Source organism: Aspergillus niger (genome assembly GCF_000002855.4).
Source record: "Aspergillus niger supercontig An18".
Classification (NCBI taxonomy): Eukaryota; Fungi; Ascomycota; class Eurotiomycetes; order Eurotiales; family Aspergillaceae; genus Aspergillus; species Aspergillus niger.
Window position 1 is genome coordinate 1,247,273 of NT_166533.1, and position 24,074 is coordinate 1,271,346.

The 24,074-nt window shown below is 50.6% G+C and overlaps 12 protein-coding genes across 12 annotated transcripts; 5 read left to right on the forward strand and 7 right to left on the reverse strand.

Moving 5' to 3' along the window:
* Window positions 1-81: 81 nt before the first annotated feature.
* An18g05500 (uncharacterized protein) lies at window positions 82-2,425 on the forward strand (the record flags this gene model as incomplete). Its single annotated transcript, XM_001398963.1, has 2 exons — window positions 82-284; window positions 340-2,425. The coding sequence occupies 2 exons, from the start codon at window positions 82-84 to the stop codon at window positions 2,423-2,425; spliced, it is 2,289 nt and encodes a 762-aa protein (XP_001399000.1).
* Window positions 2,426-3,280: 855 nt separating this feature from the next.
* An18g05510 (uncharacterized protein) lies at window positions 3,281-5,131 on the forward strand (the record flags this gene model as incomplete). Its single annotated transcript, XM_059745834.1, has 1 exon — window positions 3,281-5,131. One exon carries the CDS (start codon window positions 3,281-3,283, stop codon window positions 5,129-5,131), a length of 1,851 nt encoding a protein of 616 aa, XP_059606610.1.
* A 580-nt stretch (window positions 5,132-5,711) lies between these two features.
* An18g05520 (hypothetical protein) lies at window positions 5,712-6,967 on the reverse strand (the record flags this gene model as incomplete). Its single annotated transcript, XM_001398965.3, has 2 exons — window positions 5,712-6,038; window positions 6,092-6,967. 2 exons carry the CDS (start codon window positions 6,965-6,967, stop codon window positions 5,712-5,714), a joined length of 1,203 nt encoding a protein of 400 aa, XP_001399002.3.
* Window positions 6,968-7,271: 304 nt separating this feature from the next.
* Window positions 7,272-8,001, forward strand: An18g05530 (hypothetical protein; the record flags this gene model as incomplete). The annotated part of the gene is made up of 3 exons (XM_059745835.1): window positions 7,272-7,375; window positions 7,409-7,609; window positions 7,764-8,001. The coding sequence occupies 3 exons, from the start codon at window positions 7,272-7,274 to the stop codon at window positions 7,999-8,001; spliced, it is 543 nt and encodes a 180-aa protein (XP_059606611.1).
* A 1,785-nt stretch (window positions 8,002-9,786) lies between these two features.
* An18g05540 (uncharacterized protein) lies at window positions 9,787-10,737 on the reverse strand (the record flags this gene model as incomplete). The annotated part of the gene is made up of 3 exons (XM_001398967.3): window positions 9,787-10,428; window positions 10,497-10,516; window positions 10,674-10,737. The coding sequence occupies 3 exons, from the start codon at window positions 10,735-10,737 to the stop codon at window positions 9,787-9,789; spliced, it is 726 nt and encodes a 241-aa protein (XP_001399004.3).
* Window positions 10,738-11,022: 285 nt separating this feature from the next.
* An18g05550 (uncharacterized protein) lies at window positions 11,023-11,808 on the reverse strand (the record flags this gene model as incomplete). The annotated part of the gene is made up of 2 exons (XM_001398968.1): window positions 11,023-11,579; window positions 11,643-11,808. The coding sequence occupies 2 exons, from the start codon at window positions 11,806-11,808 to the stop codon at window positions 11,023-11,025; spliced, it is 723 nt and encodes a 240-aa protein (XP_001399005.1).
* A 190-nt stretch (window positions 11,809-11,998) lies between these two features.
* An18g05560 (uncharacterized protein) lies at window positions 11,999-12,274 on the forward strand (the record flags this gene model as incomplete). Its single annotated transcript, XM_001398969.3, has 1 exon — window positions 11,999-12,274. The coding sequence occupies one exon, from the start codon at window positions 11,999-12,001 to the stop codon at window positions 12,272-12,274; it is 276 nt and encodes a 91-aa protein (XP_001399006.3).
* A 924-nt stretch (window positions 12,275-13,198) lies between these two features.
* On the reverse strand, window positions 13,199-15,907 carry An18g05570 (uncharacterized protein; the record flags this gene model as incomplete). The annotated part of the gene is made up of 2 exons (XM_059745836.1): window positions 13,199-13,350; window positions 13,408-15,907. The coding sequence occupies 2 exons, from the start codon at window positions 15,905-15,907 to the stop codon at window positions 13,199-13,201; spliced, it is 2,652 nt and encodes an 883-aa protein (XP_059606612.1).
* A 280-nt stretch (window positions 15,908-16,187) lies between these two features.
* Window positions 16,188-16,565, reverse strand: An18g05580 (hypothetical protein; the record flags this gene model as incomplete). Its single annotated transcript, XM_059745837.1, has 1 exon — window positions 16,188-16,565. One exon carries the CDS (start codon window positions 16,563-16,565, stop codon window positions 16,188-16,190), a length of 378 nt encoding a protein of 125 aa, XP_059606613.1.
* Window positions 16,566-16,787: 222 nt separating this feature from the next.
* On the forward strand, window positions 16,788-18,069 carry An18g05590 (uncharacterized protein; the record flags this gene model as incomplete). Its single annotated transcript, XM_001398972.3, has 5 exons — window positions 16,788-16,893; window positions 17,090-17,101; window positions 17,150-17,286; window positions 17,343-17,971; window positions 18,039-18,069. 5 exons carry the CDS (start codon window positions 16,788-16,790, stop codon window positions 18,067-18,069), a joined length of 915 nt encoding a protein of 304 aa, XP_001399009.1.
* Window positions 18,070-18,419: 350 nt separating this feature from the next.
* On the reverse strand, window positions 18,420-21,345 carry An18g05600 (uncharacterized protein; the record flags this gene model as incomplete). Its single annotated transcript, XM_059745838.1, has 13 exons — window positions 18,420-19,057; window positions 19,137-19,246; window positions 19,382-19,481; window positions 19,603-19,757; window positions 19,807-20,113; window positions 20,167-20,278; window positions 20,335-20,350; window positions 20,413-20,549; window positions 20,598-20,814; window positions 20,892-20,951; window positions 21,008-21,039; window positions 21,120-21,149; window positions 21,283-21,345. 13 exons carry the CDS (start codon window positions 21,343-21,345, stop codon window positions 18,420-18,422), a joined length of 1,977 nt encoding a protein of 658 aa, XP_059606614.1.
* A 413-nt stretch (window positions 21,346-21,758) lies between these two features.
* An18g05610 (uncharacterized protein) lies at window positions 21,759-23,976 on the reverse strand (the record flags this gene model as incomplete). The annotated part of the gene is made up of 11 exons (XM_059745840.1): window positions 21,759-21,972; window positions 22,118-22,182; window positions 22,238-22,335; window positions 22,383-22,404; window positions 22,452-22,719; window positions 22,772-22,885; window positions 22,940-23,011; window positions 23,068-23,120; window positions 23,169-23,231; window positions 23,296-23,393; window positions 23,454-23,976. 11 exons carry the CDS (start codon window positions 23,974-23,976, stop codon window positions 21,759-21,761), a joined length of 1,590 nt encoding a protein of 529 aa, XP_059606615.1.
* Between the last annotated feature and the right edge of the window lie 98 nt (window positions 23,977-24,074).

Consider the following 24,074-nt stretch of genomic DNA (forward strand, 5'->3'; position numbering starts at 1 on the left):
AAGAAGGGCGCATCCCCGTGGACAGGCTGAAGGCTCTTTGGTACTGCAACGCTCCTAGAGCTTATGCCTTACCTCGGTGGAATGGCTAACTTTAGGCTGGGTGTGGCTTTGGCCAGCAGCGTGGCAACGGCACTTGTGCTGCTGCAACTGTTCTCACTGTTCCAGCACCAGAAACAGCCACTCAGTGTCATTGCACAGACTAAGTGGGCGCACAGAGCTGCTGTATCCGAGGCGAATAACGATGATCTTTTCTTACTAGGGGCAGGAAAGGCGGATATAACGGGGTAAATAACCTTCATCCTAGTAGCGCTGCATAGATGCTGATACGTTATCTGCCAGACCTGTTGTTGAGTTAGGGCTGAATGGCTATGCTAGCTTGGACCAGATTGGGACTGGTCTTCGGCAGAGAATCTATTCTCGGGCTTTCATTGTCGCCAATACTAATAATCCAGATGACACTTTCATCTACCTGATCCTGGATGCATTGACGGGGGACACTGCTGTCCGACATGGAGTACTTGAGGGCCTTGCTAGCCTGGGCAGCGAGTATGCTCGATATAATGAGCAGAACATCGCCCTTACAGGGACACATTCTCATTCAGGCCCAGGTGCCTGGATGAATTATCTCCTTCCTCAAATTCCCACCAAAGGTTTTGATAAACAGAGTTACCAGGCGATTGTCGACGGTGTCCTCCTCTCAATCAAGCGAGCCCATGAAGGTTTAGCGCCCGGGCGTCTCAGCTTTGGGTCCATAGACCTAGAAGATGCCAATATAAATAGAAGCCCCTATGCTTATGACGCCAATCCTGCAGAAGAGAAAGCTCGGTACTCGGCAAATGTGGACAAGACGCTGACCCTGTTGAGGTTTGATCGAGAATCCGACAACAAGACCACTGCTGTACTGACCTTCTTCCCCGTACATGGCACATCTATGTACAATAATAATACTCTAACCACTGGAGATAACAAAGGTGTGGCCGCTTGGCTCTTTGAGCGGAGTGTTAAGGATGACCAAAAATTCTCGGATGACTTTGTCGCAGGCTTTTCTCAGTCAAATGTTGGCGATACTAGCCCAAATGTACTGGGAGCTTGGTGTGAGGATGGCTCTGGACAAGAATGCCGATACGCAGATAGCACATGCGGCGGGAAGACGGAGGACTGCCACGGCCGTGGACCTTATTTTCGCGAGAAGGATAACGGCGCCAAGAGCTGCTTCGAGATCGGACGGCGACAATACGCGGCTGCGAAAGAACTGTATGCCAACCTGGACTCCAATCCTGTTCGGATTCTTTCAAGCGCCGATGTCCGCTCATTCCACACTTACCAGGACCTGTCCAACTACACATTCACGTCGCCGTTCAATGGGAGTACCCTAAAAACCTGTCCTGCCGCATTGGGATTCTCGTTTGCAGCGGGTACCACGGACGGGCCAGGACTTTTCGACTTTACCCAGAATGGCACGGGACCAGCTGATTCCAATCCTCTGTGGTATGTCGCTCGCGCTTTCTTGCACCAGCCGTCAAAAGAGCAGCAGGCGTGTCAAGCGCCAAAGCAGGTCCTTCTCGATGTGGGACCAATCACACAGCCGTATGCCTGGACACCTAATATCGTGGACATTCAGGTCCTGAGAGTGGGTCAACTCTTCATTGTCATCTCGACAAGCGAAGCCACTACCATGTCTGGACGACGCTGGAAAGAAGCGATTGGCAGCTCTGCCAAAGAGGTTCTTGGAGTGGCAGAGCCTCTTGTGGTCCTAGGTGCGCCGTCTAATAGCTATGCTCATTACGTAGCCACCGAGGAGGAATACGGAGTGCAGCGCTACGAGGGAGCTTCGACTCTATACGGCCCCAACACACTTGCAGCATACATCAACCTGACCCTTACGTATCTGCCGTATCTGGGAAAGTCAGCTCAGACAGGCAGCTTACCGTCGCTATCCTCCGGAAAGATTCCTCCCATCAACACCAACAAGTCCCTGACTTTTATCCCCTCGGTTATATATGACGGGTCGCCAATCAGCAAAGCATTTGGGGATGTTGTATCCTCGTCGGCAAATGTCACTTACGGGCCTGGAGACATGGTGAATGTCACGTTTGTGGGAGCGAATCCCCGGAATAACCTACGGCAGGAATCGACGTTTGCAGCCGTGGAGAGGTACAACTTAGCTACCGAATCATGGGATGTTGTGCGTACTGACAGCGACTGGAATCTTCTGTATAACTGGGAGAGGACGAGTACGATTTTGGGGTATAGCGAGGTCACTCTCCAATGGCAGATCGAGGACGAATATTATAACACGGGAAACCCCGATCCCGTCCAAAGTGGAACGTACCGGTTCCACTATTACGGCGATTCCAGGAGTGTGCAAGGCAAGATATCATCCTTCGAGGGGATCAGTGAAGCGTTTACGGTTGCAGTCAGCTGAGGGCTGGCCTATACTATCCTGATGGTGGAGGCTGTAACCAAGCGGGAGGGAGTAGGATGATGAGACTGAACTGAACGTATGTGAAAGTAAGAAGTACCTATCAATAGCAAGGAGCTATATTTGGATCAATATGTTTAATTGCAACCGGGTATCTTGATCTTGCTGCTTGGTGTTTGGCTGCATCTTATCGAATCTGGCCCATGTCTGGCTGACCAAGGATGGTGGCTCAGCTTGTGAGGCGTACTCTTCGATATGGCAAGAGTCCATTCAAGAGCTCAGTAGAAAGACTGCTATGATCCACTGTTCTGCAAGACTTGTCACGGTTGCCAATCAATGGGAAATGTTGCCCAACCGGGGCGGGTGCTGCAACATCCTGGCCGGCACTTCTTTGTCGCGCGCCAACTCGCCTCTCGCCAGCCAACCGATCCCAGCTTCGAGTCCCACAATAGCAAGCTGGACTGTCGGAATGTTTCATGTCAAGCTGCACTTGTTGGCGGTCCAGGCCGTGACATCAGCTAAATAAAGGGATGGCGATGGTCGCGTTCATCGCTTGGCTTTCTTAAAGACGGTCTTTCTCTCTCTTGCCTCACCCTCATTCGCTCGGCATCATTCAGATCTCGATTGTCCTTCTTTACTGTTCCTTTCGCTCATTATTTTTCGTTGTCTCTGCATATTAATTCGAGTCAAAGATGAATAACTCTCTCTCCTGAACTTTCCAATCAGTATTAGTGCAGCGTGTTCAGCTATTAATCTTTGCATCCTTTCTTTGACTGCTCGTTTATCTGTTCTGCAATACATCTCTTTTGCATACATAATATAGCATCTCATTGCATAATTTCACCAGCAGTTGCGATAATGTCTCTCTTACCAGTGATCCTCGTGACCTTCTTCCTGGTCTTTTGCTGTGCGGCTGGTCCGATTGCTCCTTTTGCTTCCAAGAGAGACCTGGAGTCGCTCTCCCCATCTCCTTCGCTCACTACACCTTATGTGCACGTTGCCAGTTCTTCGGTCGATGACGATGACGACAATGAGATCAACGCTTTGACTGTAGTTCCGGTTACACCCTCCAGTCTGCCTCAGACTGCATCCAGCTCTAGCACCACCATCGAGCCAGCGCTATCCAGCTCAGCTGCGTTCATTCAAGAGTCTTCGATAGTTGCTGCTACTACCTCGTCCCTGTCCGAGTCTTCCTCTGCAGTTACGCACTCGTTCGCTCCAAGCACCTCGTCAGATAGCACTGTGAATACCTTGTCGCAGACTCTAACGTCTACGACTACAACTACAACTACAACTTCCTCACCTACAACACTTGGCGAGCCATCCTCAGCACCCTTCTCGCCTCTCTCAAGTGCAGTACGAAGCTCTCATACGACAAGTTCTTCATCGCATATTATGCATATCACAACACCCTCTACTACACTTTCAGAGAGCTCCCAGATTGTAACCCCCTCAATCATCATACCAGGAGGGCCAATGGAAGCCTCGTCGTCTCACGCACCCGGGACAGCAACTTCTTCTCACATCACCCATGAGACGTCATCTTCTGCTGTCAGAGTATCACATTCATCAAGCGCAGCAGCAGAGATGTCAAAATCATCTCCGTCACACCAGGGGACGCTCAATTCATCTAGTAGACTACTACATTCCTCGACAGCCGCACTCCTGCCATCAAGCACCGCTCCAGAGAGCGCTCCAGAAACTTCATCCACACGCACTTCGGAGACTACAACGTCCACCAGCCTCACGATTGGAGTCATCGTGCCTCTCCCAGAAGCCAGTACTAGCCCTTCCACCATGCTTGAAATGTCATCCTCCACCTCACAGTCCAGCGAGAGCATAACAACTACAGCCGATGACACCTCATCCGCATCCAGCACAAAAGTCCTCTCAACACCCACTGAAAGCGAAACTACCACACCGACCTCCCACACAGCCAGCCCATTCATCGGCGTAACTATACCCACGACAACCAAGACCACACAGCCAGCAGACCCAGCGGACATAACAACAACCACCACCACCCCCACATCAGAAGCAGAGGACGCCACCACAACCTCAGCCCCAACTCCAGTCGTCGTCCTAGTCACGCCCGAAGGGTCAACAACCGTCATCGGAACCTCCTCCTTCATAGCGCCTAACCCAGACATCACCAGCACATCCACATCCACATCTTCCCTCACCACTACCATTGAACCAACCCCAACTACATCCACAACCGAACCCCCAACCACCCTCCACGCCACATCAACAACAATCCAGACCGTCTACGTAGTCATAACGGATACACCCACCCCCGAACCAACATGGGATTCCACGACCATTGCTACTGCCATTATTACTGTTTATGATAAGTCAACCTCGGAAACCGTCCCCACCACAACCACCACATCACGAGCTGGAGAAGAGATGGAGTCAACGACAACTACTCCGTTAGATACAGAACAAACATCAACTCAATCTACCGAAGACGAAATCCCCACGTCCACACCTATAGCGGATACAGAAACAGCAACAGCAATAATCACATCCTATCCCTCTACATCCACTTTGTCTGGTGAAACGGGAGATGTTATTAGGATTGTGCCTGTGACGCCTACGGGTCCGATTACTGTCACTGTCACGGTGACTGAGAAGGAGAGGGAGACGGTGACCAAGACGGAGACGGTGACGGAGAGGGTTACTGAGACGGAGAGTGTGACTACGTGATTATTATGTTCTATGTGTGTGTTAGGAGGGAATGGATGTAAGTAATAATACATAGTTCAGGTTTTGAGTTGATGGGTTGGCAGTTATGCCATTGGATATACGTTGTATACTAATATGATATCATACCTTGTGCTACTTCTCCATGTTGGGATCTGGAAACCTATATACCTGGTTCCATAGTGCTAATACTATATACACACACTGGTAACTAGTAAAAATGTAACGATTCGTTGTCATCCATCTCATTCGAGATACTATGAAACACATCAAATCATATCATCCACCCATCAAAAATGAGCTAGATACAGGTATCATCCATCCAGGATACAAACAGTCAAAAAGTAATCCACACTCTATAAATAATACACACATATATAGACACCAAGGCCGTTCAATCATACTCCCACCCTCCAAATAATACACACGGAACTCCGTCGCCACCCTCTGCTTGCTAATCGAGTAACTTCATTAACAATCGGTACCCCGCCTCCCAAACGAGTAAAGCAATCGATACCCCATCCTAGAAACTCCAGCTACAAGGATGCAAAATAAGTCAGCTTTGAAAATGCTTTCGTGTCCATTACAGTTCGGATAACATGCCCCCTGCTTCGGCAAACTTGGCCTGGTATTCTTTCAGACTGGCCCATTGGCGCAGCTCTTCTTCATCGCGATCATGGTCGCTCAAGTAGCTGATTGATTGTCGGTGCACCTCGGGACTGGAGCCGCTGGAGCCCTGGCTAGAACCGGACTTGAACCCCTCTAGGCGTACAAGAGTATCAATGAATGCGCGGAGGTAAGCTTCGGCTTCTGCGGAAGTCAAAGGGTGAGGACCAGTCATGGAGGGCGTGATCATGTTCTGATGCGGAAAGTTGAGTAATGTGGATGCAATTTGGCGGATTTTAGCGGTCTATGAAGAGGTCAGTGCTCTCAATTCATGTGCAAGGAGATTAGTGTACATACGAAGCTGCCGCCATTGGGTTCCATACTACTCTCGTTGACCGATTGCAACAAGATAAATAGGTCACGGATCACCAGCCGACGCTCTTCCGCCATCATCCTTCCAATATAATCTGATTGGGCATCCGCATCGGATGTGTCCAGACTCTGCGGCTGCTCACCTTCAACCTTAATCGTAGTTCGGGGGCTGACAGGTATTTGCTGGTCGGACTGTTTCCGCTGCAATTTCCATGCCCCGTACAAGGTCCAATATTTCTCTACCAAGTATGACCGGGTGCCCAGCTGGCTTGCGTAGATGTTCGCCTTTTGAATCTGAAGTTGCATATGGCGTTTATGTGCCCGCAGGTCCTCCACAGGAGGTGGAGGGTCGAATTGGCCTTGCCCATTGTCCATTTCGGGATCTTGGGATAGCTGGATCGCCAATTCCCGTGGAACATTAGAAAGGGCAGATTTAGCCTTTTGCAGACACTCCCACATAAGAGAGCGTTGCCGTTCCCAATCAAAGACCTGGCCGCTCCCAAACGCAGTCTCCCAGGCGGAGAGAGTATTATACGAACTCAGCACCCGGACGTTGGCGTTGAAGCCCACCAGAAGAGAAATCCGATTGGATGGTTGTGGATCAACATGTGTTGAAAAGATATACTCATCATCCACTTCGAGGGGCAAGGGAGGATAGCGTGAAGTCGGGGTTTCAGGAGGCACATGGATAGTCACGTCACCGGAGCCAAGCTGCTGCAGCGTCCGGTAGCCGGCGAGGGTGGTGTAGAATAAGCGTCGTCCAAGCTCCTGCTCGATGATGTCGACGTGAAGATCGGCGGTCGCGCCGCCAAAAGGGTCTTGCGAATAACGCGACGAGGAAGAGGGGCTTGGCGGAGTCATTGCTGTAAGGCAATTCGATTGCCGACAAAGGTCATACACGTGTAGCATGGTAAGGCATTCCGCAAAATATGCACGACATCGGCGCATGTGCCAAACATATCCGGAGCAAAGCCCGAGAAAATAGCTAGTTGCCGCATCGTACACTGTCGCGCTTCGGTCAAGATAGCCACAGCCTCTAGCTTGGACTGCAACATCATGGCATCGCCGGACCAATGCCATCGAGTGTGGAAATGCTGCCTTCTCCGCCTCCGTCTTTAAATGCCGCTTGGGCCTCCGCGGAAAGGACGCCACTAATGTCCCGACCATGGCGGCCGTGAGGGCCAAAAAGGTAGTGTTAGAGAGGTCATCTCGCCGTTCCAAAGCGGCGCGGAACGTGGGCTCATGGGGGACAGGGACCAAGGGATGGATGTAGGTGAAAAAATCGTCTATTAACAGCCGCAGGGTCGGCATAGAACAAATGGACTCCGCCGATAGCGGCGCTGGGGTTGACGAGGGGATGGTGGTGCTCCCCACTGACCCGGGAGGACCTGGTGTGGCATGGTCTGATGGACTTGGGGAGCCTGCAGGGGACTCTGCTAACTTCTGCTTTTTGAATGCTTCTGCATGGCGATTAGGGGGGCCGCGACGTCGACTCGGTCGTTCGTAAGTGCAAGGGATGTCTAAGCTTGCGCACGACCGACAGGGTGGTCCGCTGGTGTCGCACTAAGCAGAGTTAGCCAATACTGCACTTGCTTTGGGGACTGTGACAGCTGCATGTAGTGTACCTTCACTTTTCGGATACTACAGGCGTCACAAGCCTTGCGCAGTCTGGTTCGTTGGTCCATGAGCATCTAAAGGACACAGCGGGTGTTCCCATGCTTTTGCGAGTCGCATTCAGAAGCCTAGAACATGGGGTGATTGTCGCGGACCAGGACCAGGACGTCCGCGCATACTACACCACAGAAGCCGGACGCAGCAGCGCTGTCGATTGCGGGTCGGAGACGGAAAGTGGGAATGATAACAAGAGAAATCTGGAGAAGATGCAGCAGGGATGACTAGTCGTAGTTAAGGTAAGCCGATAAGTCCGGGCACTAGCGAACAACAGCACCTCGGGGGGGCACCAGGGGGGTGAAGTAGAGTTAGAGAGTGTTAGTCCACGGACGAACGGTCCAGTTGTTGTGGGGGAAATTGGAAGGATGATCGCCCGAACGAGGCTCGAAGAATTATTAAGGGACGGAGGTTTAGTCTAGAAGGGTTGGTTTGGAAGATGGAAAGACTAGATTCGCAGGTTTCGCAGGACCGTTCAACTTTTTGAGTTTTGAGATTATGGGCAGTGAGCCCAAAGAAGCGACCCCGGAGTGACCTAATGCAATATCGACCACCGGTCAGAATATCCCCGCCCGGTGGAGGTCTGGACGCAGGCGTAGGTTGGCTGGGACGAAGTAGTGGACGAAGTAGTCTGGTACCTTAAGTTGGGCCAAACTCCGCCGTCGATCGAGAAGAGGGGCTCCAATGACGGGTGGAATCGGAGCCCTGCACTTCACCGGTGATGACCGTTTTATGGAGCTTCGGAATGTGTTTTTCTTTTCTTTTCTTTCTTTACACTTCTCTGTTTTCCTTCTCCTATCGTTTGTCTTCTCTCAATGCTAATTTCCTCATCACTTCCTTTTTCTTGGTGCCATGTCTGATGGTGATTTGAAATGCAGTGTCGATCAGAGAGAGAGGAGAAAGCGAGTCTGAAAGCCGAGACTCTGAATCAAGCGGGGAGGAAATCACGTGGCTGCGCGTTATGCATTGTTTGCTGTCTTACAAATGAAAGTTACGATGCTGGAACTTTGAGGCTCAAGGGCCGAGGCAACTAGAGAATTGAAATGGGTCGCATTGAAGGAGGCTTATTTAGTTAGTTAGATGGCTAATAAGTTAGTTAGTAGTACTCCGTAGTAAGAGGAATAATAAGCAACAATTATGCCGGGCGCCAACGATGACGACGGAGGGAACCGACTGAGACTCCCATCGTCGCAAGTGCCGTCAGGGACTCGGTGCCTGATTTGCTCACAAATTGGGAGTAGAAGCGGGTAACAAGTCCGGAACCCTATATACTGTAGTTACTGTTGCAGTGCGCAGTAGGATCGGAGCACTGTCGGGCGCCGGCAAGGTTTGCTAACTGGGCTGCTAGTCTCGCCCCGTCAGGGGTTACTTCCCAATCGGTCCGTCTCCGCCGCACACTAATCTTAACTTCCCCCCCGATACTAATTACTTTTACTTATCCTCAACCAGCGAAAGGCTCGCTGTCTAGCAAAGTACTTAGGGAAAAAGCCCGCCGGTGGAGTCGGCAGTCTGTTTGCATCCTGTCGCAGGGACCAACCATGGCAACAATGGGACGATCGAACCACCGACCCTCTCTACTCATGATTCAGGACGCCAAAAAGTGTTCGGAAATCCCGGTCATCGGTGTGACCACATTAAAATCAGTATTTTGTACGTTGAAATCACAACAATTGTCCAGGCAAATCGAAATTCCCTTATAGAGGCAAAAGGGCTGTAAAGAAGCGAGGAAGATGGATGACGCTAAAAAGAAGCGGGATATAGGCTAAAGAAGTATCAAGAAAAGAAAAAAACACAAACTAAATCATCGCATCATCATCATTGTAATCATCGTGGTAGAGACCCTCGGGATCTCGCCCGGGCCTCCTGCCCAAAAGATCGCGCTTGTTTTCGAGATCCACCGTCCAAAGAGCAGATCCAACCGCGGTTGACATCAGGAAAAACATGGACAAAATGGGGACCAACTGAAGTATCAGAGCCACCGTCCCAAATCTAGGTTCCCTCGTGGTTGATTGTTAGTATGAACCTCGGTAGACCTTCAAAGGGGGTTGTGTCAGGGGAAAGAAGGTTGAAACCCACGTGGTATATTGCAATTGTCTGCGGCGGATCCTTTCTTTGCGCTGTTGTTTCGAAAGATCCAACAACTGAAAGTATCGCCAATGGTGGAAGGGGCCCGCCCGGTAGCCGGTCAGCACGAGGAACATGGGTGTTCCGGCCACCGGGATAAAGTTCAGCGGTAGAAGCACAATGAATTCCACGATTTGCCGCAGTGAGAACGGTGCATAAACGGCGCTCTTGGTGGGCTTGCCGAGCCGTTTGACGACATCATCGCCCTGGGGGTACAAAACCCTCGACATGGTGACGAGTTCGCCATGGCCCTCACTCACGAGCACCGAGTCGAAAATGTCCACGAGGGTCTCATCGACAAAGAAGGCTTCAAAAAGAGCAGCAACAATCGCCGCCCCCTCCCCTAGTACCAGGAACGCGCCATTGATCCAGGCCCCGACACCCTGGAAGATGGACAGGAAGGCCACTTGGGGCAAATATGCAAATAGGAAGAGCAGGACGTAGATGAAAGCGGACAGGAGGACGATCGGAATCAGACGAGTCTTGAAAAGAGGCCAAAGGTAGCGGTGCGACGCAAAATAATAGATGCCCTGTAGAATCACCAAACAATCAGTTTCACCGCACGAAAGTGAACAGGCAGCAACGAGGCCAAACATACCCGCAGGGGATATAGCCACGCTGCTTTAGTAGTATCGATATGTCTGTGTGGCATGATCAAACAAACAAAAGAAGATGATAACGCCAGAAGGAGACTGATAGAAAAGGGGTACGAATCAAAGAAGAGAAAGAGCGAAAGTGTGAGTTGGAGAGCGATGCGGACCAGGCACAAACACACCCGAGCACGGCCTCAACATCGTCATGTCCGCCAAGACCTTATCGATAAGCGGGCGGTGAAGCATGGTGTATAAAGCTGAAATTTTCGCCCGCCTCAACCTTTCCTTTTCTTTTCTTCCATACATAAACTGAAACACCTTCTTATTCACTCTGAGCTCCTTGACCGTGGAACCTTGGAGGGGAAATAGAAGGTCAGAGTAACTCGCTGACTTACCCCGAATTCTTCTCCTTTAAGCGTGGAGCGTTTGGAAATATTTACAGTGGTACATCGCTTTTAAAATTTTCGGCATGTTGCCTATTTCTCAACCCATGTAAAAAAGACCTTTATAAAGCTGCTAGCAGTAGGAGGGCTATAGTGACAATTGTTGCTTGATCACCTCTACAATCCCTCCCAAATGGTGAACAATCGCTGTCGGCTTGACATCAGGCAGCGCCTTGTCGGCCCAGCTTGTCTCAGCCCGGTCTACCCAAATGGCATTCATGCCCACATTACGGGCGCCCGCAATGTCAAATGGATTGCCACTGACTAGCCAGATATCCTTCATCTCTGACTGACTTCGGCCGACGCACTTTGCCAGATAATTGTAGACTGCCGGAGCGGGCTTGTACTGCTTCACTTCGTCAACGCTGACAACATCTCGGAAGAGTGCTTTGTGCTGCGACAGAACCGTCGAGCTCTCCACGCAATTGGAGATCATGCCCCGGGTGCCATTTGAGAAGATGACGGATGTGACTTGTGGAAAAGCTGAAAGCTGATTCAAAGCGTCCTCCACATCGGGGAAGGGAGTTAACCTATTGTAGGTCGCCATAAGATGCTCGATCTCCTCGTCCCGCAGCGAGGTACCCGTATCATCCAGGGCATGCAGAAGGGAATTCCTGGTGACTTCCAGGAAGGTATGATAGCGGCCTGGGGCATGAGACGATATTAGCCGATGTAGAAGCAATCCTTGCAAGACTCCAGCCAACATACCCATGCTGTTCAGTCTGAAGGTGTATTCAAGCTGGTAGCGTCTCCATGTCTGTGCCACAGTCCGGGCCCGGGTCTCGTCGTTCAAGAAGCGCTCCAGCTCATGAGTGACAGCCTCAAACGAGAGCAGTGTGCCATAGATGTCGAACGCAAGAACAATATCCCCCATGATGTAGACTGAGTGTCCCAATGCAACCGAATCCCGGATAGATGGTGGTCGTACGGAGTAGAATAAGAAGAAACACGGCACCCGAAACTCAACTATTTAATCCGCCGATTGACGATGATGTCAAGGCCTCATCAACCCAACCGCCTCACCACCACAAAACAAACCCAACAACCTCCCCAATGAACCCACAATGACAGCGCCAGACAGCGAGAACTACCAGATATTCCGCGACTGCGTATCGAGCGCAATCGTCGCGAAATTCTCTCCCACGCCTCGAACCAAGAAAGCGCGACGTCCGCGCACCACTCCGCGCCAGAAGTCCAGCAGTCGAGCAGAACCAAAACCAAAACCAGAACCAGAACAACCGCAACACAATGAATTCACCAAAACAGATCCAGAAGACCTCGCTGACTTTATCGACGTGCGTAGCCTACAAATTAGCCCAACATCACCCACGAATAACTAACAACACTGAGAGAGGGCGAGAGCGAGAGAGCGGGGTATCCCCTTCCTCCCCTCCCCTCCCCTCTCTTCACCAACAAAACAGTTCATAGCAACAGAAACCTTCCCCTCCCTCCAACCACCAACTCTCCAAACCCTCAGCTACGACCCCAACACCGACTTCACAAGCAGCAAAGAATACAGTCCACAACACCTCGCCGAAAAAACCTCGCACACCCTACCCGCCTCCATCACAGATACGCTAACGGCGTACGCGCTCATCGAATCAGCTTCTGACATTCCCTATTTCCTCGCGCCGATACTAGGCGAATACGTTGCGTCCGTGACGAAGCCACCGCCCGTGTGGGCGACTACGCGCACGGATGCGTGCGAGATCTGCGAGCGGGATTGGATTCCGCTATCGTATCATCATTTGATTCCGAGGAGTGTGCATGCCAAGGTGGTGAAGAAGGGGTGGCATGAGGAGTGGAGGTTGAATAGTGTAGCGTGGTTGTGTCGCGCGTGTCATAGTTTCGTGCACCGCATGGCGAGTAATGAGGAGTTGGCGAGGGAGTGGTTTACTGTTGAAAGGATTTGCGAGAGGGAGGATGTGAGGGATTGGGCGAAGTGGGTGGGGAGGGTGAGGTGGAAGGCTAGGTAGATAGATGTATCACATGTAGTTTTGGTTATGAGTAGGGTGAAAAAGGCATAGTTGTAGATGGGTATAGAATTTGGATTTGTAGACTCCTTTCTATTCGGGTTGTCATCCCGGAAATTCATATCGTACAAAATGATTGCTCCGCCACACGCTTTTGGAACATGCAGATGCGAAACATGGTAACAGCCAGAAGGGGTATGTATGTAAAGGTGGACAACAGTTGTCCGCTAAAAATACAGATGCCAGAAGTTATGAGTGGAAAGGGGGATGAATATGAAGCCGAAGTGTCGATTACAGGTATCTCTTCTCGAAGACTTCCTCATAGCATTGGATGTGGTCGCCAACGGCAAAGTCGGTCCAGCCATCGAAGCCGATACCACATTCCGTGTCTTTGCGCATCTCCGTTACGTCCTTCTTGACGTTCTTTAGAGACGTGATCGAGCCTGCAGCCAGTTAGTCATTGCCATAGAAGCAACTTGCCATTGAGGGATTCAACTTACCATCGTAGATTGTCTCCTGACCTCGGATTACGCGAACCTTCCTGGCCCGATTGATCGTTCCATTACGCACCTTGCATCCTGCAATGGCTGTCTTGTTACGTCCCTTGACCGTGATCTCGAAGATTTGTCCGATCTCTGCTTCTCCTGTCACACGCTGGCTGACGTTTGGTGCCAGCTGCTCACTCAGAATGCTCTTGACGTCGTCAATGAGTTTGTAGATGATGTTGTGATTCATGATATTGACGCCGCGCTTCTCTGCCATCCGCGAGATCGCAGGCTCGATGGGCATGTTGAATGAGATAATGTGGCCATTGGCCGTGGCCGCATGCTCAATGTCAAACTCACTAATCGGGCCTACTTCAGAGCGAAGTACATTGGCATACACTTCGTTGTTACCGACAGCGGTGACTGAGTTGAGAACGGCCTCTGCCGAGCCACCAACGTCGGCCTTGATGATGAACTGCACCGGCTTGGGGCCAGATTGTACGGTCTCCTCGGCCTGGTCCGCGCCAGCCTCTTCTTGGCGGCGTTTCTCTAGCTTTTCACGACGCGCTTCGTTGATGGCGGTCATGTCTTCACTCAGTTTCTGTGTCTCAGCCCGTTCCAACCGGTAGTCCACGACACTCTTAGCGTGCTGCTCATCGTCAGCCTGCAAAAGCTCAGTGCCCGCCGAGGGCTGCTCTCGCCAGCCATCAACCTCCACGGGCATGCCGGGAGTGGCTTCGAGAACTGTCTGGCCAGCTTCGTTCCGAAGTGTGCGCACACGCGCCCAGGTGGTGCCAGCAACAATGATATCTCCGGTCCGTAGCGTACCCCGCCGGACAAGTACGGTAGCTACACGGCCATAGCTCTTGGTAGTGGCCTCGATAACCCATCCTTCGACGTGGCCCTGGGGGTCAGCCCGGTGGTCGAGCACTTCTGACAAGGTGATAATTGCTTCTTCAAGCTCCAGCATTCCCTGGCCGGTCTTTCCACTCACACCGATTGCTTGTACGTCACCACCAAAATCTTCGACGTGTACACCGTGGATCGAGAGATCCTGTTTGACCCTGTCAGGATTGACGCCTTCCTTGTCCATCTTGCTCATGGCAACAATGATAGGGACATTGGCAGAAGTGGCATGCTTAATCGCCTCAATCGTTTGAGGTTTGACGCTGTCATCCCCCGCAACCACAAGGACCACAATGTCAGTCACGTCCGCACCACGACGGCGCATATCCAAGAAAGCAGCGTGACCAGGGGTATCCAAGAAGGTGATGGTCTTCCCGGAAGGCATAGCCACCGAGAATGCACCAATGTGCTGAGTGATACCTCCGTGCTCTGTTGCGACAATCGAGGACTTGCGAAGCCAGTCTAGGATGGTGGTTTTACCGTGGTCAACGTGCCCCATGATCGTCACGACCGGGGGCCTGACAGGTAGATTTGACTTATCTTCCGGCTCTGGCGCTGCGGTCAAGTCACCCTCGCCAGTATCGAAAATGGGTTCATAGTTGTATTCAGAGGCAATCAGGCCGGCAGTTTCTGCATCAAGGACATGATCATACGTAACGTCGTCGAAGCCCATCTCCTCCATGCGTCTAACAAACTGTGCGGGACGGACGCCAATGACGTCTGCAAGAGTGCTGACGCTAATGAACTCGGGGAGATAGAGAGGGCTGGTAGTAGCTTGCATCTCCTTCTTGCGCGCTTTCTCCTTCTTCAAGCGCTTTTTCTCTTCGCGACGCTTCCGGCGTTGAGACTCCTCGTCCTCGTCAAATAGGTCCTCCTCATCCCTACCGGACTCGCGTTGCTTGCGACTGACTTTCCGTTTTGGCTTCGATTCTGGGATTTCATCTTCACGTACTTTGATGTTCTTCAAAGATGACGCATCCCAGGTCCAAGGGTCAGCAGGCTTCTTTTCCTGCTTGTCTTCCTCAGACTGCTGCTGCGCTTTCCTTTCTTCTTTCTTTGCCTCCCTCTCTTCTTTTCTTGCCTCTATTTCCTTTTTCCTTGCTTCCCTGGCTTCTTGGGCGGATATTTCTTTATCGACATTAGAGTCGAACACAGGCCGTGGGCCGGCAAATTGTCCTTGGCTTGCCATGTAACCCCTGAAGGCTGCTTCCCTTGGACGGAGACCTTCAGCATTCCCGCCATCCTTCTCAGACAAGACAGACTGGCCCAATTTCCGAATCTTTGTGGCTTCCTCGTCTGCGTGGCGATGGCGGGGTGAGGCTCGGTGCCGTTGCGGCCCCTCGTGCAGGTTTGGTCTGGCTGCTTTGCAGTGCGGGCAGACGGTATGCTGCCCGTAACACCTCGTCTGACAGTCCGGGCATGTCCAACTTGTCGACCGCTTGTGCTTGGGCACCTTGTTGACGTTGACCTCGAGCGATCTGTCGGGTTGGAGGGACAGGCTTTCCTTATCCTCATTGTTATGACCCGAACGCCGCCTGGGGAAGGCATCGGATTGCCTGGGCTTGAAGCCGGAATCACGCCATCTCGTGCTCGGCCATTGTTCTTCCATGCGGCCCTGGGACCGCCCTTCCTTCCATCGTTGTTGCGATTGCTGCTGCCTTTCTTTACGTTGCTGCTCTTGCTGTTGTCTCTGTACTTGTTTCCGCTGTTGTTGTTCTTCTTGTTGCTTCTTTGCGACTAATGAGTCTCGGATGGCTTGCTCCGCCGGACTCAGCCCAAGCGGTCTCTGCGTTTTGCTTCCCCAACGATTACCGAATTTCGGCCCTGAAGGTGCAGGGCTGGAGCTTGTACCTGCAACCGGGTCACCGGGACTGTTCGATGGCGAAGATTCAGAAGAATCGAGGCGAAGAGGAGAGATTCGAAAATGCCGTCGAGGAACCAAGCCTACTACCGGAACGAAGGCAGCATTTCTGCGGGCGGTTGCGCACGACCATTCGACACCGTGACGGCGGGATAGCTGAAAATGAAGATAGAGTGTTAGATACAGAGCTAGCAGATAAGAAGACATTTAAACTTACTTCCAAAGCAGCCCGCCTGTGCATGATGTGTTGTCGTTGCTTACAGCGAAACCCTCGGCGCCAAAACTGTGGAGAAGAACATCGGCGCCGTAAGTAATCAAAGTAACGCTGGTGTATCCGCCCGTACGCCGCCTGCTGACTCAGCCCGCGGGTCCGCCAGTTTTCCGCCTCACGTGCGCTCGGCGCCATCGCCGAATCGGAGGCGAGCGCCCTTTTGCGACATCAATTGCGCTCTTCTTTCTCGTCTTTTGATAAGCTCCGTCTCTTCCTCCTTCTCTCTGTCCATACAAGGTCTCCTGGGTTCTCGGGATTAAGAGATCAGCTGCGTCGTTTGGTGCGATTCCGTCCTTGCCTCTGCGACTCGATCTCCTTTCAACTTTCAGTTTCCCGAACCTGTAATACTTCCCCGCAATGGAGTCCGAGGCATTCGAGGACATGCAGAAGGGGGGCGGAACCCTTCGCACCCTCAAGGATTTGGGTGCTGGTGCTGCTGGTGGAATTGCTCAGGTGCTTCTTGGTATGTCATAATCATTGCTTCATATTCCTTCAACATATACCATCCCCGATGCCATTGCGCGCGCATGTTCTCCGTTATATGGATTGCTCAAGTGCGGTGAGAATGTGCTGGCGCATTGCGTTCCCATGCCTTATCTGGATTGTCCCTCGTCCTTACCACAAATCTCTACTTAAAGCTCCATACTAACGATACACAGGACAACCTTTCGGTGGGTAGCCTCTCTCTCAAACCCGAGAGTTCTTTTAACAATGAACAGACATTGTCAAGGTCCGCCTGCAAACCACCACTCAGTACTCCAGTGCTCTGGACTGCGCCACCAAGATCCTGAAGAATGAGGGCCCCTTCGCCTTCTACAAGGGTACCCTGACTCCGTTGATCGGAATTGGTGCCTGCGTAAGCACCCCATCAGAACCAAGCATTAGTCCCTTACTCATACTGACCGCCCACAGGTCAGCGTTCAATTCGGTGCTTTCCACGAGGCCCGCAGACGTCTTGAGAAGCTCAACAAGAAGAAGTACGCCGACAGCACTCTCTCCTACACCCAGTACTACATGGCCGGTAGTTTTGCCGGTCTCACCAACTCTTTCCTGTCTGGCCCCATCGAGCACGTCCGTATCCGTCTGCAAACCCAGCCTCACGGAGCTGACCGTCTGTACAACGGTCCCATCGACTGTATCCGCAAGCTCTGCAACCAGGGCGGTGTCCTCAAGGGTCTCTTCCGCGGCCAGAACGTCACTTACTTCCGTGAAGCCCAGGCCTACGGAACCTGGTTCCTGGCTTTTGAGTACCTCATGAACCAGGACGCCAAGCGCAACAACGTCAAGCGCGAGGACATCTCCAGCTTGAAGGTCGCTACCTACGGTGGTCTGGCCGGTGAGGCGCTCTGGCTGTCCAGCTACCCCTTTGACGTGGTCAAGAGTAAGATGCAGTGCGACGGCTTCGGCGCCCAGCAGCAGTTCAAGAGCATGACCGACTGCTTCAAGAAGACGTATGCTGTTGAGGGTCTGGCCGGCTTCTGGAAGGGTATTGGTCCTACCCTGCTTAGGGCTATGCCAGTGTCGGCGGGTACTTTTGCTGTGTACGTTTATCACTCACCTCTACTTACTCTCCGCCTTTTATCTTTGGGTTACTAATATGCGTTACAGTGTCGAGCTCACCATGAGAGCCCTGGGCTAGACTACTTCGCCATCGACTTAGCACAGAACCTAAATAAAATAATACCCAGCACGTCGTCAATGTGTGTCCAAGTTCGGTGGTCTTTAGGGTTTCGATATCCCCGTTTTAGTTTTCTTTCATTCAACAGGCACTGGAGGAAAAGTTCCGCTTAGACGTCATCTTTTTCAAAACAATGTTAAATTGCATGGTTTATAGAAAGTTCTTCCTTCTGGCAAGCATTCAGAATTTCAACACTTGGCCAGCTCAATATGATATGATATGATGATTTCTTTTTTCACCATCTACCAGATCTGCGCAGACTTTCACATTATCCAATCTCACAACCAACCAAACTACCACAGATATTCGAATTAGACCGCCAACGAAAAATCCCCAAAGAAATCCTGCCACGCAGTCGGAAAATAAAACAGATCCAGGCCCGGAAAATCCCACTCCCTAACAAACTGCTCCGGCACAAAACTCTGCAGATCGGCCTGCGCATCAAATAATTCCCAAAATGGCGTCATCGCATTAGTGCCCGGTTGATTAGTATCTCCTCCCACATTTCCGCCGCCTACTCCTGTTTCCCCAATCGGGACATCATTCACCTCCCTTTCCTGCAACACACGACTATATTTTTCAATACTCAATCGTAATATCTGCATGTAGATATTATTGTTATTTCCTATCCCTGTTGTTGTTGTCGTCGCTGCTGCTGCTGCTGTTGTGGCCGATTCCCCGTTAGTCCTGGTTAGCTCATCCAGGAGTCTATTTCCATGATCTAGAAGTTCCGTGTGTTCTTCTTTCCGTTCTGGAAGGAGACGTGATAGTTTCAGGAGTAAGAGGAAGCAAAAAGCGCATTTGGCCCAGACGAAGTCCATGGCGTATTTGAGTTTGGCGAGGTAGAAGTCGGGTTCGAGGCTGATTAGGCGGAGGTGTTTTCGGGCGCTGGATTTGGCGGTTAGGAGGATGGTTTGTTCGATTGGGGACATTTCTCTGGATGCATATGCTACGTGTTAGTACTAGGTAGACGTGGATGTGGGTTAGGGCTTGGGAGGCAAGGATAGTATGTACGCGACGTTTCCTACGCCCATGGAACGGAGCGCTTTGCAGTGCAGGATTAACTCGGCCCAGCATTTTTGGACTCGTAGCGCCGCCAGGAGAAAGGGGCGTTCTTGGGTGGCTGCGGGGGAGTTTTCTGTTTCTGTTAGTAAAGGTTATCATCTGATTTGAGCATGGTGCTATATGGTGGAGGTGGTACCGATTATGCGTAGCCAGTCGCTGGTTGAAATTAGTAGGTGTGTAATGTGCCATGGAGGCGATGTTAACTTACTCAAACCAGAGATCGAGATCTACCTTGGCTTCGTGTACAAACTCTGTGATATCCGATCTTTGGAGCGTTTCTTTGGCGTCTAGAGTATCGTTGACTCTTGCTATAATCTCGTCAACCAATTAATCAGACACTCTGGGATGAGGGGAGGTTTACCACGTATGATGTTCAACTGTTCAATACTAGTTACTAAGGGGCAATAACTTTGAGGCAGGCAAACTCACCTCCACCTGAGAAAACAGCCGCAAATCCAAGACAGTAGACGTACGATGACGAAGCAAAATGCGACATCGATGTGCATTCCCTGTCACTCGGATACCAGGAGGCTTCCCACCGTCGACGTGGAATCTGTTTATTCCTTCTTAGCAGGCGCATGTACCTGGCCTACATCGTGGACTCACATATGATCAAGCACCAAAAGACCAAACCACGTCCTAGATTTACGCATCAAAGCGCGCTCTTCGTCATCTACCACCACACGAGACATATCATGAATCCCTTCGGTCTCCTTCATCGTCAGTCTCTGTATCAGTTCCTCGAATGCTTCATCCAGGCCCAGGTCCAAGGCCATTCTAGTTGCAAACGATAGGATCAAGGACCGTTCGGCGGAGTAGCAGGCTACAATGAGCAATGCTTGCACCGATTCCAAACAATTGAGGTTTTTGTTTTGAATGACCACATTTATCGATCTTTTGAGTTCAGCATGTAATAGATCAGGGATCTGAGATCCGGACCCTGGAATTGTCAGTGTTTTGTCACTTGTCCAGGTTATCTGGCGGTAAGCATACTGATCTCAACCCGACTGCCAATCGTGCAAATAGCATTCAGCAAAATGCTACTCCGTGTGCGCACAGAGTTGAAGGTGTCAATATCTGGATCGAAGACCGGGATATACCTATCCTAAATACCCCTACTTATGAGCCTCATATTATGACTGAATGGAAAGAATCACATACACAGCCCTGGAAGAACCTATACTGCGGATTAGCAAATGGCGTCCCAGACACCAACACCAAATATGCACAGCAACATACGTCCTAAAGCACGACATAGCCTGATCAGCCGTCATCATCCCCCTACTGATGAAATCCAATATTGGCTCTTCCCTGATATCGAACCCTGAACGTCGCGACCGGGTAGGCCGAGCAGCCTCCATTCCAGGAGTCGGAAACTGAAACACGCCAGCATCATGATCCCTATGGGTCACAGGATACCTTACCCCTCGCCAATGGTGATGATGATGATGATACCCACCCATACCATCTGTAGCGAGAAACGTCGGCATTGTCCCAGGATCAGACATGACATGAGCTGAAGCCGGAGACGTGACAGCAATTTGCTGTTGCTGCTGTGCAGATTGACGGAGTAGTAGCTCATTCACATTGCTCAATTGCTCCCGTAGACGCTGTACTTCTGCTTCAACGTTCTCCAGGCGTCTGGACATGATATTATAGTCAACACACGACAGCTTCACCAAGGTTGATTAGGAAAGAATTGGAAGGAAAGTACATACAAAACAGCAGGATCCTTCGGAATCTCAAAGAATACACACTGTTTCCTTGCCCGTTTACATCTATCCATCTTCGTTAGCATACTAACTCATCTTACTATTTTCTTAGTACATCATACCTTGTACACGGTCGTTTACCATCACATTTCAGCTATACAACACTACATATAAGTAAATGCAATACGACTCCAAAATGCAGTCTCAAACTTAGTGGTACGAAAGATGACTTACTTTCGACTGTCGACAAGAGGTACACGCTTTCTATACCGTAAATTGATATGTTAGCTATATTCGGTACTTCCAAATAGTAGCTCCGCCGCCAGCGTATTGCTCGCAGCTTGAGCAGGCAAATTAATCTAGCAGGAGACCTAGGGGTCAAGCCAAGCATACATACCGGAATACGCTTCTTCCCAACCGGAGCGGATACCGCGCAGGAAGATTCCTCATCTGAGTCCATAATTTACTCTCCGAATAGGTATAGATGCCCGTGCTAAACTATAGATAAGAATGGATCAATTCATGCAGGGTGTGCGCACTGATCGTCGCAGAAGGAGGCGGTTTGGGATGGGGTAAATAGAAACGGGATGGCATGAGATGGAAAGGCGGGGCCCCACGCCGTCGCCGGGGTATTGCCGAGTCGGCTATTGGGAGTGACTACTGGAGTGCGGGTTGGGATTAATTCGTTGACTGTCTAATTCTTTACCACTGAGGTGGCTTATTGGAACTACAGTAGTATGTTGTTAATGTTGCCAGAATCAGATACCATTCATAGACTGAAAACATGAACACAAGTGAACGCTATAAACATAACCCGCATATTCCATAAAATATTCCGCCATTCCTGACTTCATTGGCGCGGAGAGCCCGCTCTTAGTATACATAGACAAAATCCTCGTTCTCCCAGTCCGTCAGGTCCTTGAACGCATTGTCTTCGCTAAGCATCGGCTGAGGTACTTCGGTCTTGTCGATGGGGACTGCTCCTACAGCTTGCATGGAGTGGTCGATGATCTTTGCGCTCTTTCCCATGCTCACTCGCGTCTTCTCGTGTTTCTTGTTGAGAAGAAAGAGGTATCCCATGTTCAATCTAGGAGTAGATGAGTAGGTGAAGCTAATGTAGGGTGTGGAGGGCTTACACGCAAAGCAGGATGAGAACACAGAACATGGCGAGGCTGTTTGTATGCACGATCAGTACCAAGTTAATTAGTCATTAACTCGTTTGAGTAGCTTACTTGGAGAGGAGACCACGTCTATATAGCGGTGCTTCGGTTGTAGTGTACAGATTCGAACCTAAAACCTGTTTCATGTAAGTATCTGACGCTGCTCTTTGGGTTGACCATGTTTCGACATACGTTACCAGCACATTGTCCAACGAGTAGAACTCCGTTCACGAGCTTCATTTTCGTTTCACCTCCTGTGTTACCCGCAGACCACGAGTAGATCAGGGGTGCTATAGTCTGTTAGCTTGGGTCGTTTGCGCGGTTCATTGTAACATACTAATTCCAGGGTAGACAGAGATCTAGAAAACATTAGCGAGTACATGCAGACAACATCATAGAAACTTACAATGTAATATCCCGCAAGCAGTGCCCCATTGTGATGATTGTCGTGGGGAATCTGCAACAACATCACACATCCCGCAATGGCAGGCAAGCAAAGCAAAGCTATGACAGGACCCTTCATCTGGAGCTTCGTTGCCATCCACGCTCCTCCCATAGTTGCGATGAGCTGGACAGCCCCGAAAGGAATATTGAAGAGAATTGTATCGAATTGGTTGAAGCCGAATGCTTCGATAATTAATGGCCCGAAGGTCGAGATACCGCCGCTGGGGATTCTGTGATACCGTCAGTATGTTCCGCTTGGATGCCGGGAGGAATCTATCTTACGAGATCGAAAACATCAAAGCAAACCAGAAGAATGACTTGATGTCGAGACATGTCTCTTTCACTTGCTGCCATTTCCACTCGTGCGTTTCGATACCTTGCTGGTTCATACGAAGTCTAACCACACTTGTAAGCATTTGGCGCGTTAGTCAGCAGCTGCATAGTAGATACCTTTCAATAGCCAAAACTTTATCTTCTTCATGAAGAAATTTGGACTTCATCGGTGAGTCCGGCATAAAGATACTAGATATCAAATGTCAGGAGTGTGCAACGTTCATAGTTGAAACGGCATGTCTCACAATACAACGGCAGAGAAAACAATCGTGATGAGCCCGAAAAACAAGAAGATGATCTGTGGTACAGTTAACATCTGGCGTTGATGGTGGTGAAGATGACCCACCTGGTAGGACTCGAAGACCGAAGAACCAATGTGGCCAAGACCGTAGGTTATGAGGCTTCCAAACTAGCATCATAGTTCGCATTAGTAGTTATAATTGACGTTTGGGTACGTTGAAGACCTAGCTCACCATGTTCACCACACCATTCATAGCATACCATGAACCAAGGCGGACTGGTTGCTCCCGTCGTCGATACCACATTTGCGTGATTGCAATGAACGCCGGCGCTTATAATTCAACCTCAGCCCTAGTACAGGAGAATTTATTGTGAGTAAAGGGATACTCACGTATACCAGCTTCAAAGAGGCCCAGGAAAATCCGACACACCAACAACTTCGCAAAAGTATTCGCTGGGGTCATGCATGTCAGGGCAATGCCCCAGAAAAAGGTCGTGCACGCCAGGAACTTCCCCAGAGGTACCTTGACCAGGATATAGGCAACAAACGGCTGGGCAACGAGTTGCACCAGGTAGACGACCGCCCCCAGCCACGAGTATTCCTGTCCATGTAGATGAGCCTTCTCAACCAGACCAAAGACCGACGCGTATGAGAGAGTCGACTTGTCAACTTGCTGCAGAAAATAGATTCCCAGCAGAATAGGCAGAAATCTGAGATCGATCTTCCGAAGGACTTTGGCGTTGTTCTCGGGTGTTAGGATGGTCGAGTGACCTGCATCTCTCATAAGGACAAGGGCTGTGTCCTGAGTAGATTCGTTTGCATGCTGCAGCTCCCGGCGAGACGCTGTCTCGACAGACTCAATATGCTCATCTTGTGTCTTGTCTGCGGGTGTAATCCCTTGTTGGTGGGACATGGTTTCTCGTCTGTTCTTCTGTGCTCCAGCTATACTTGAAATAGCCCTAACAAGACAGATGCCTCTCAAGAAGGGAAAAGAAGCGCTTCAACCTTCAG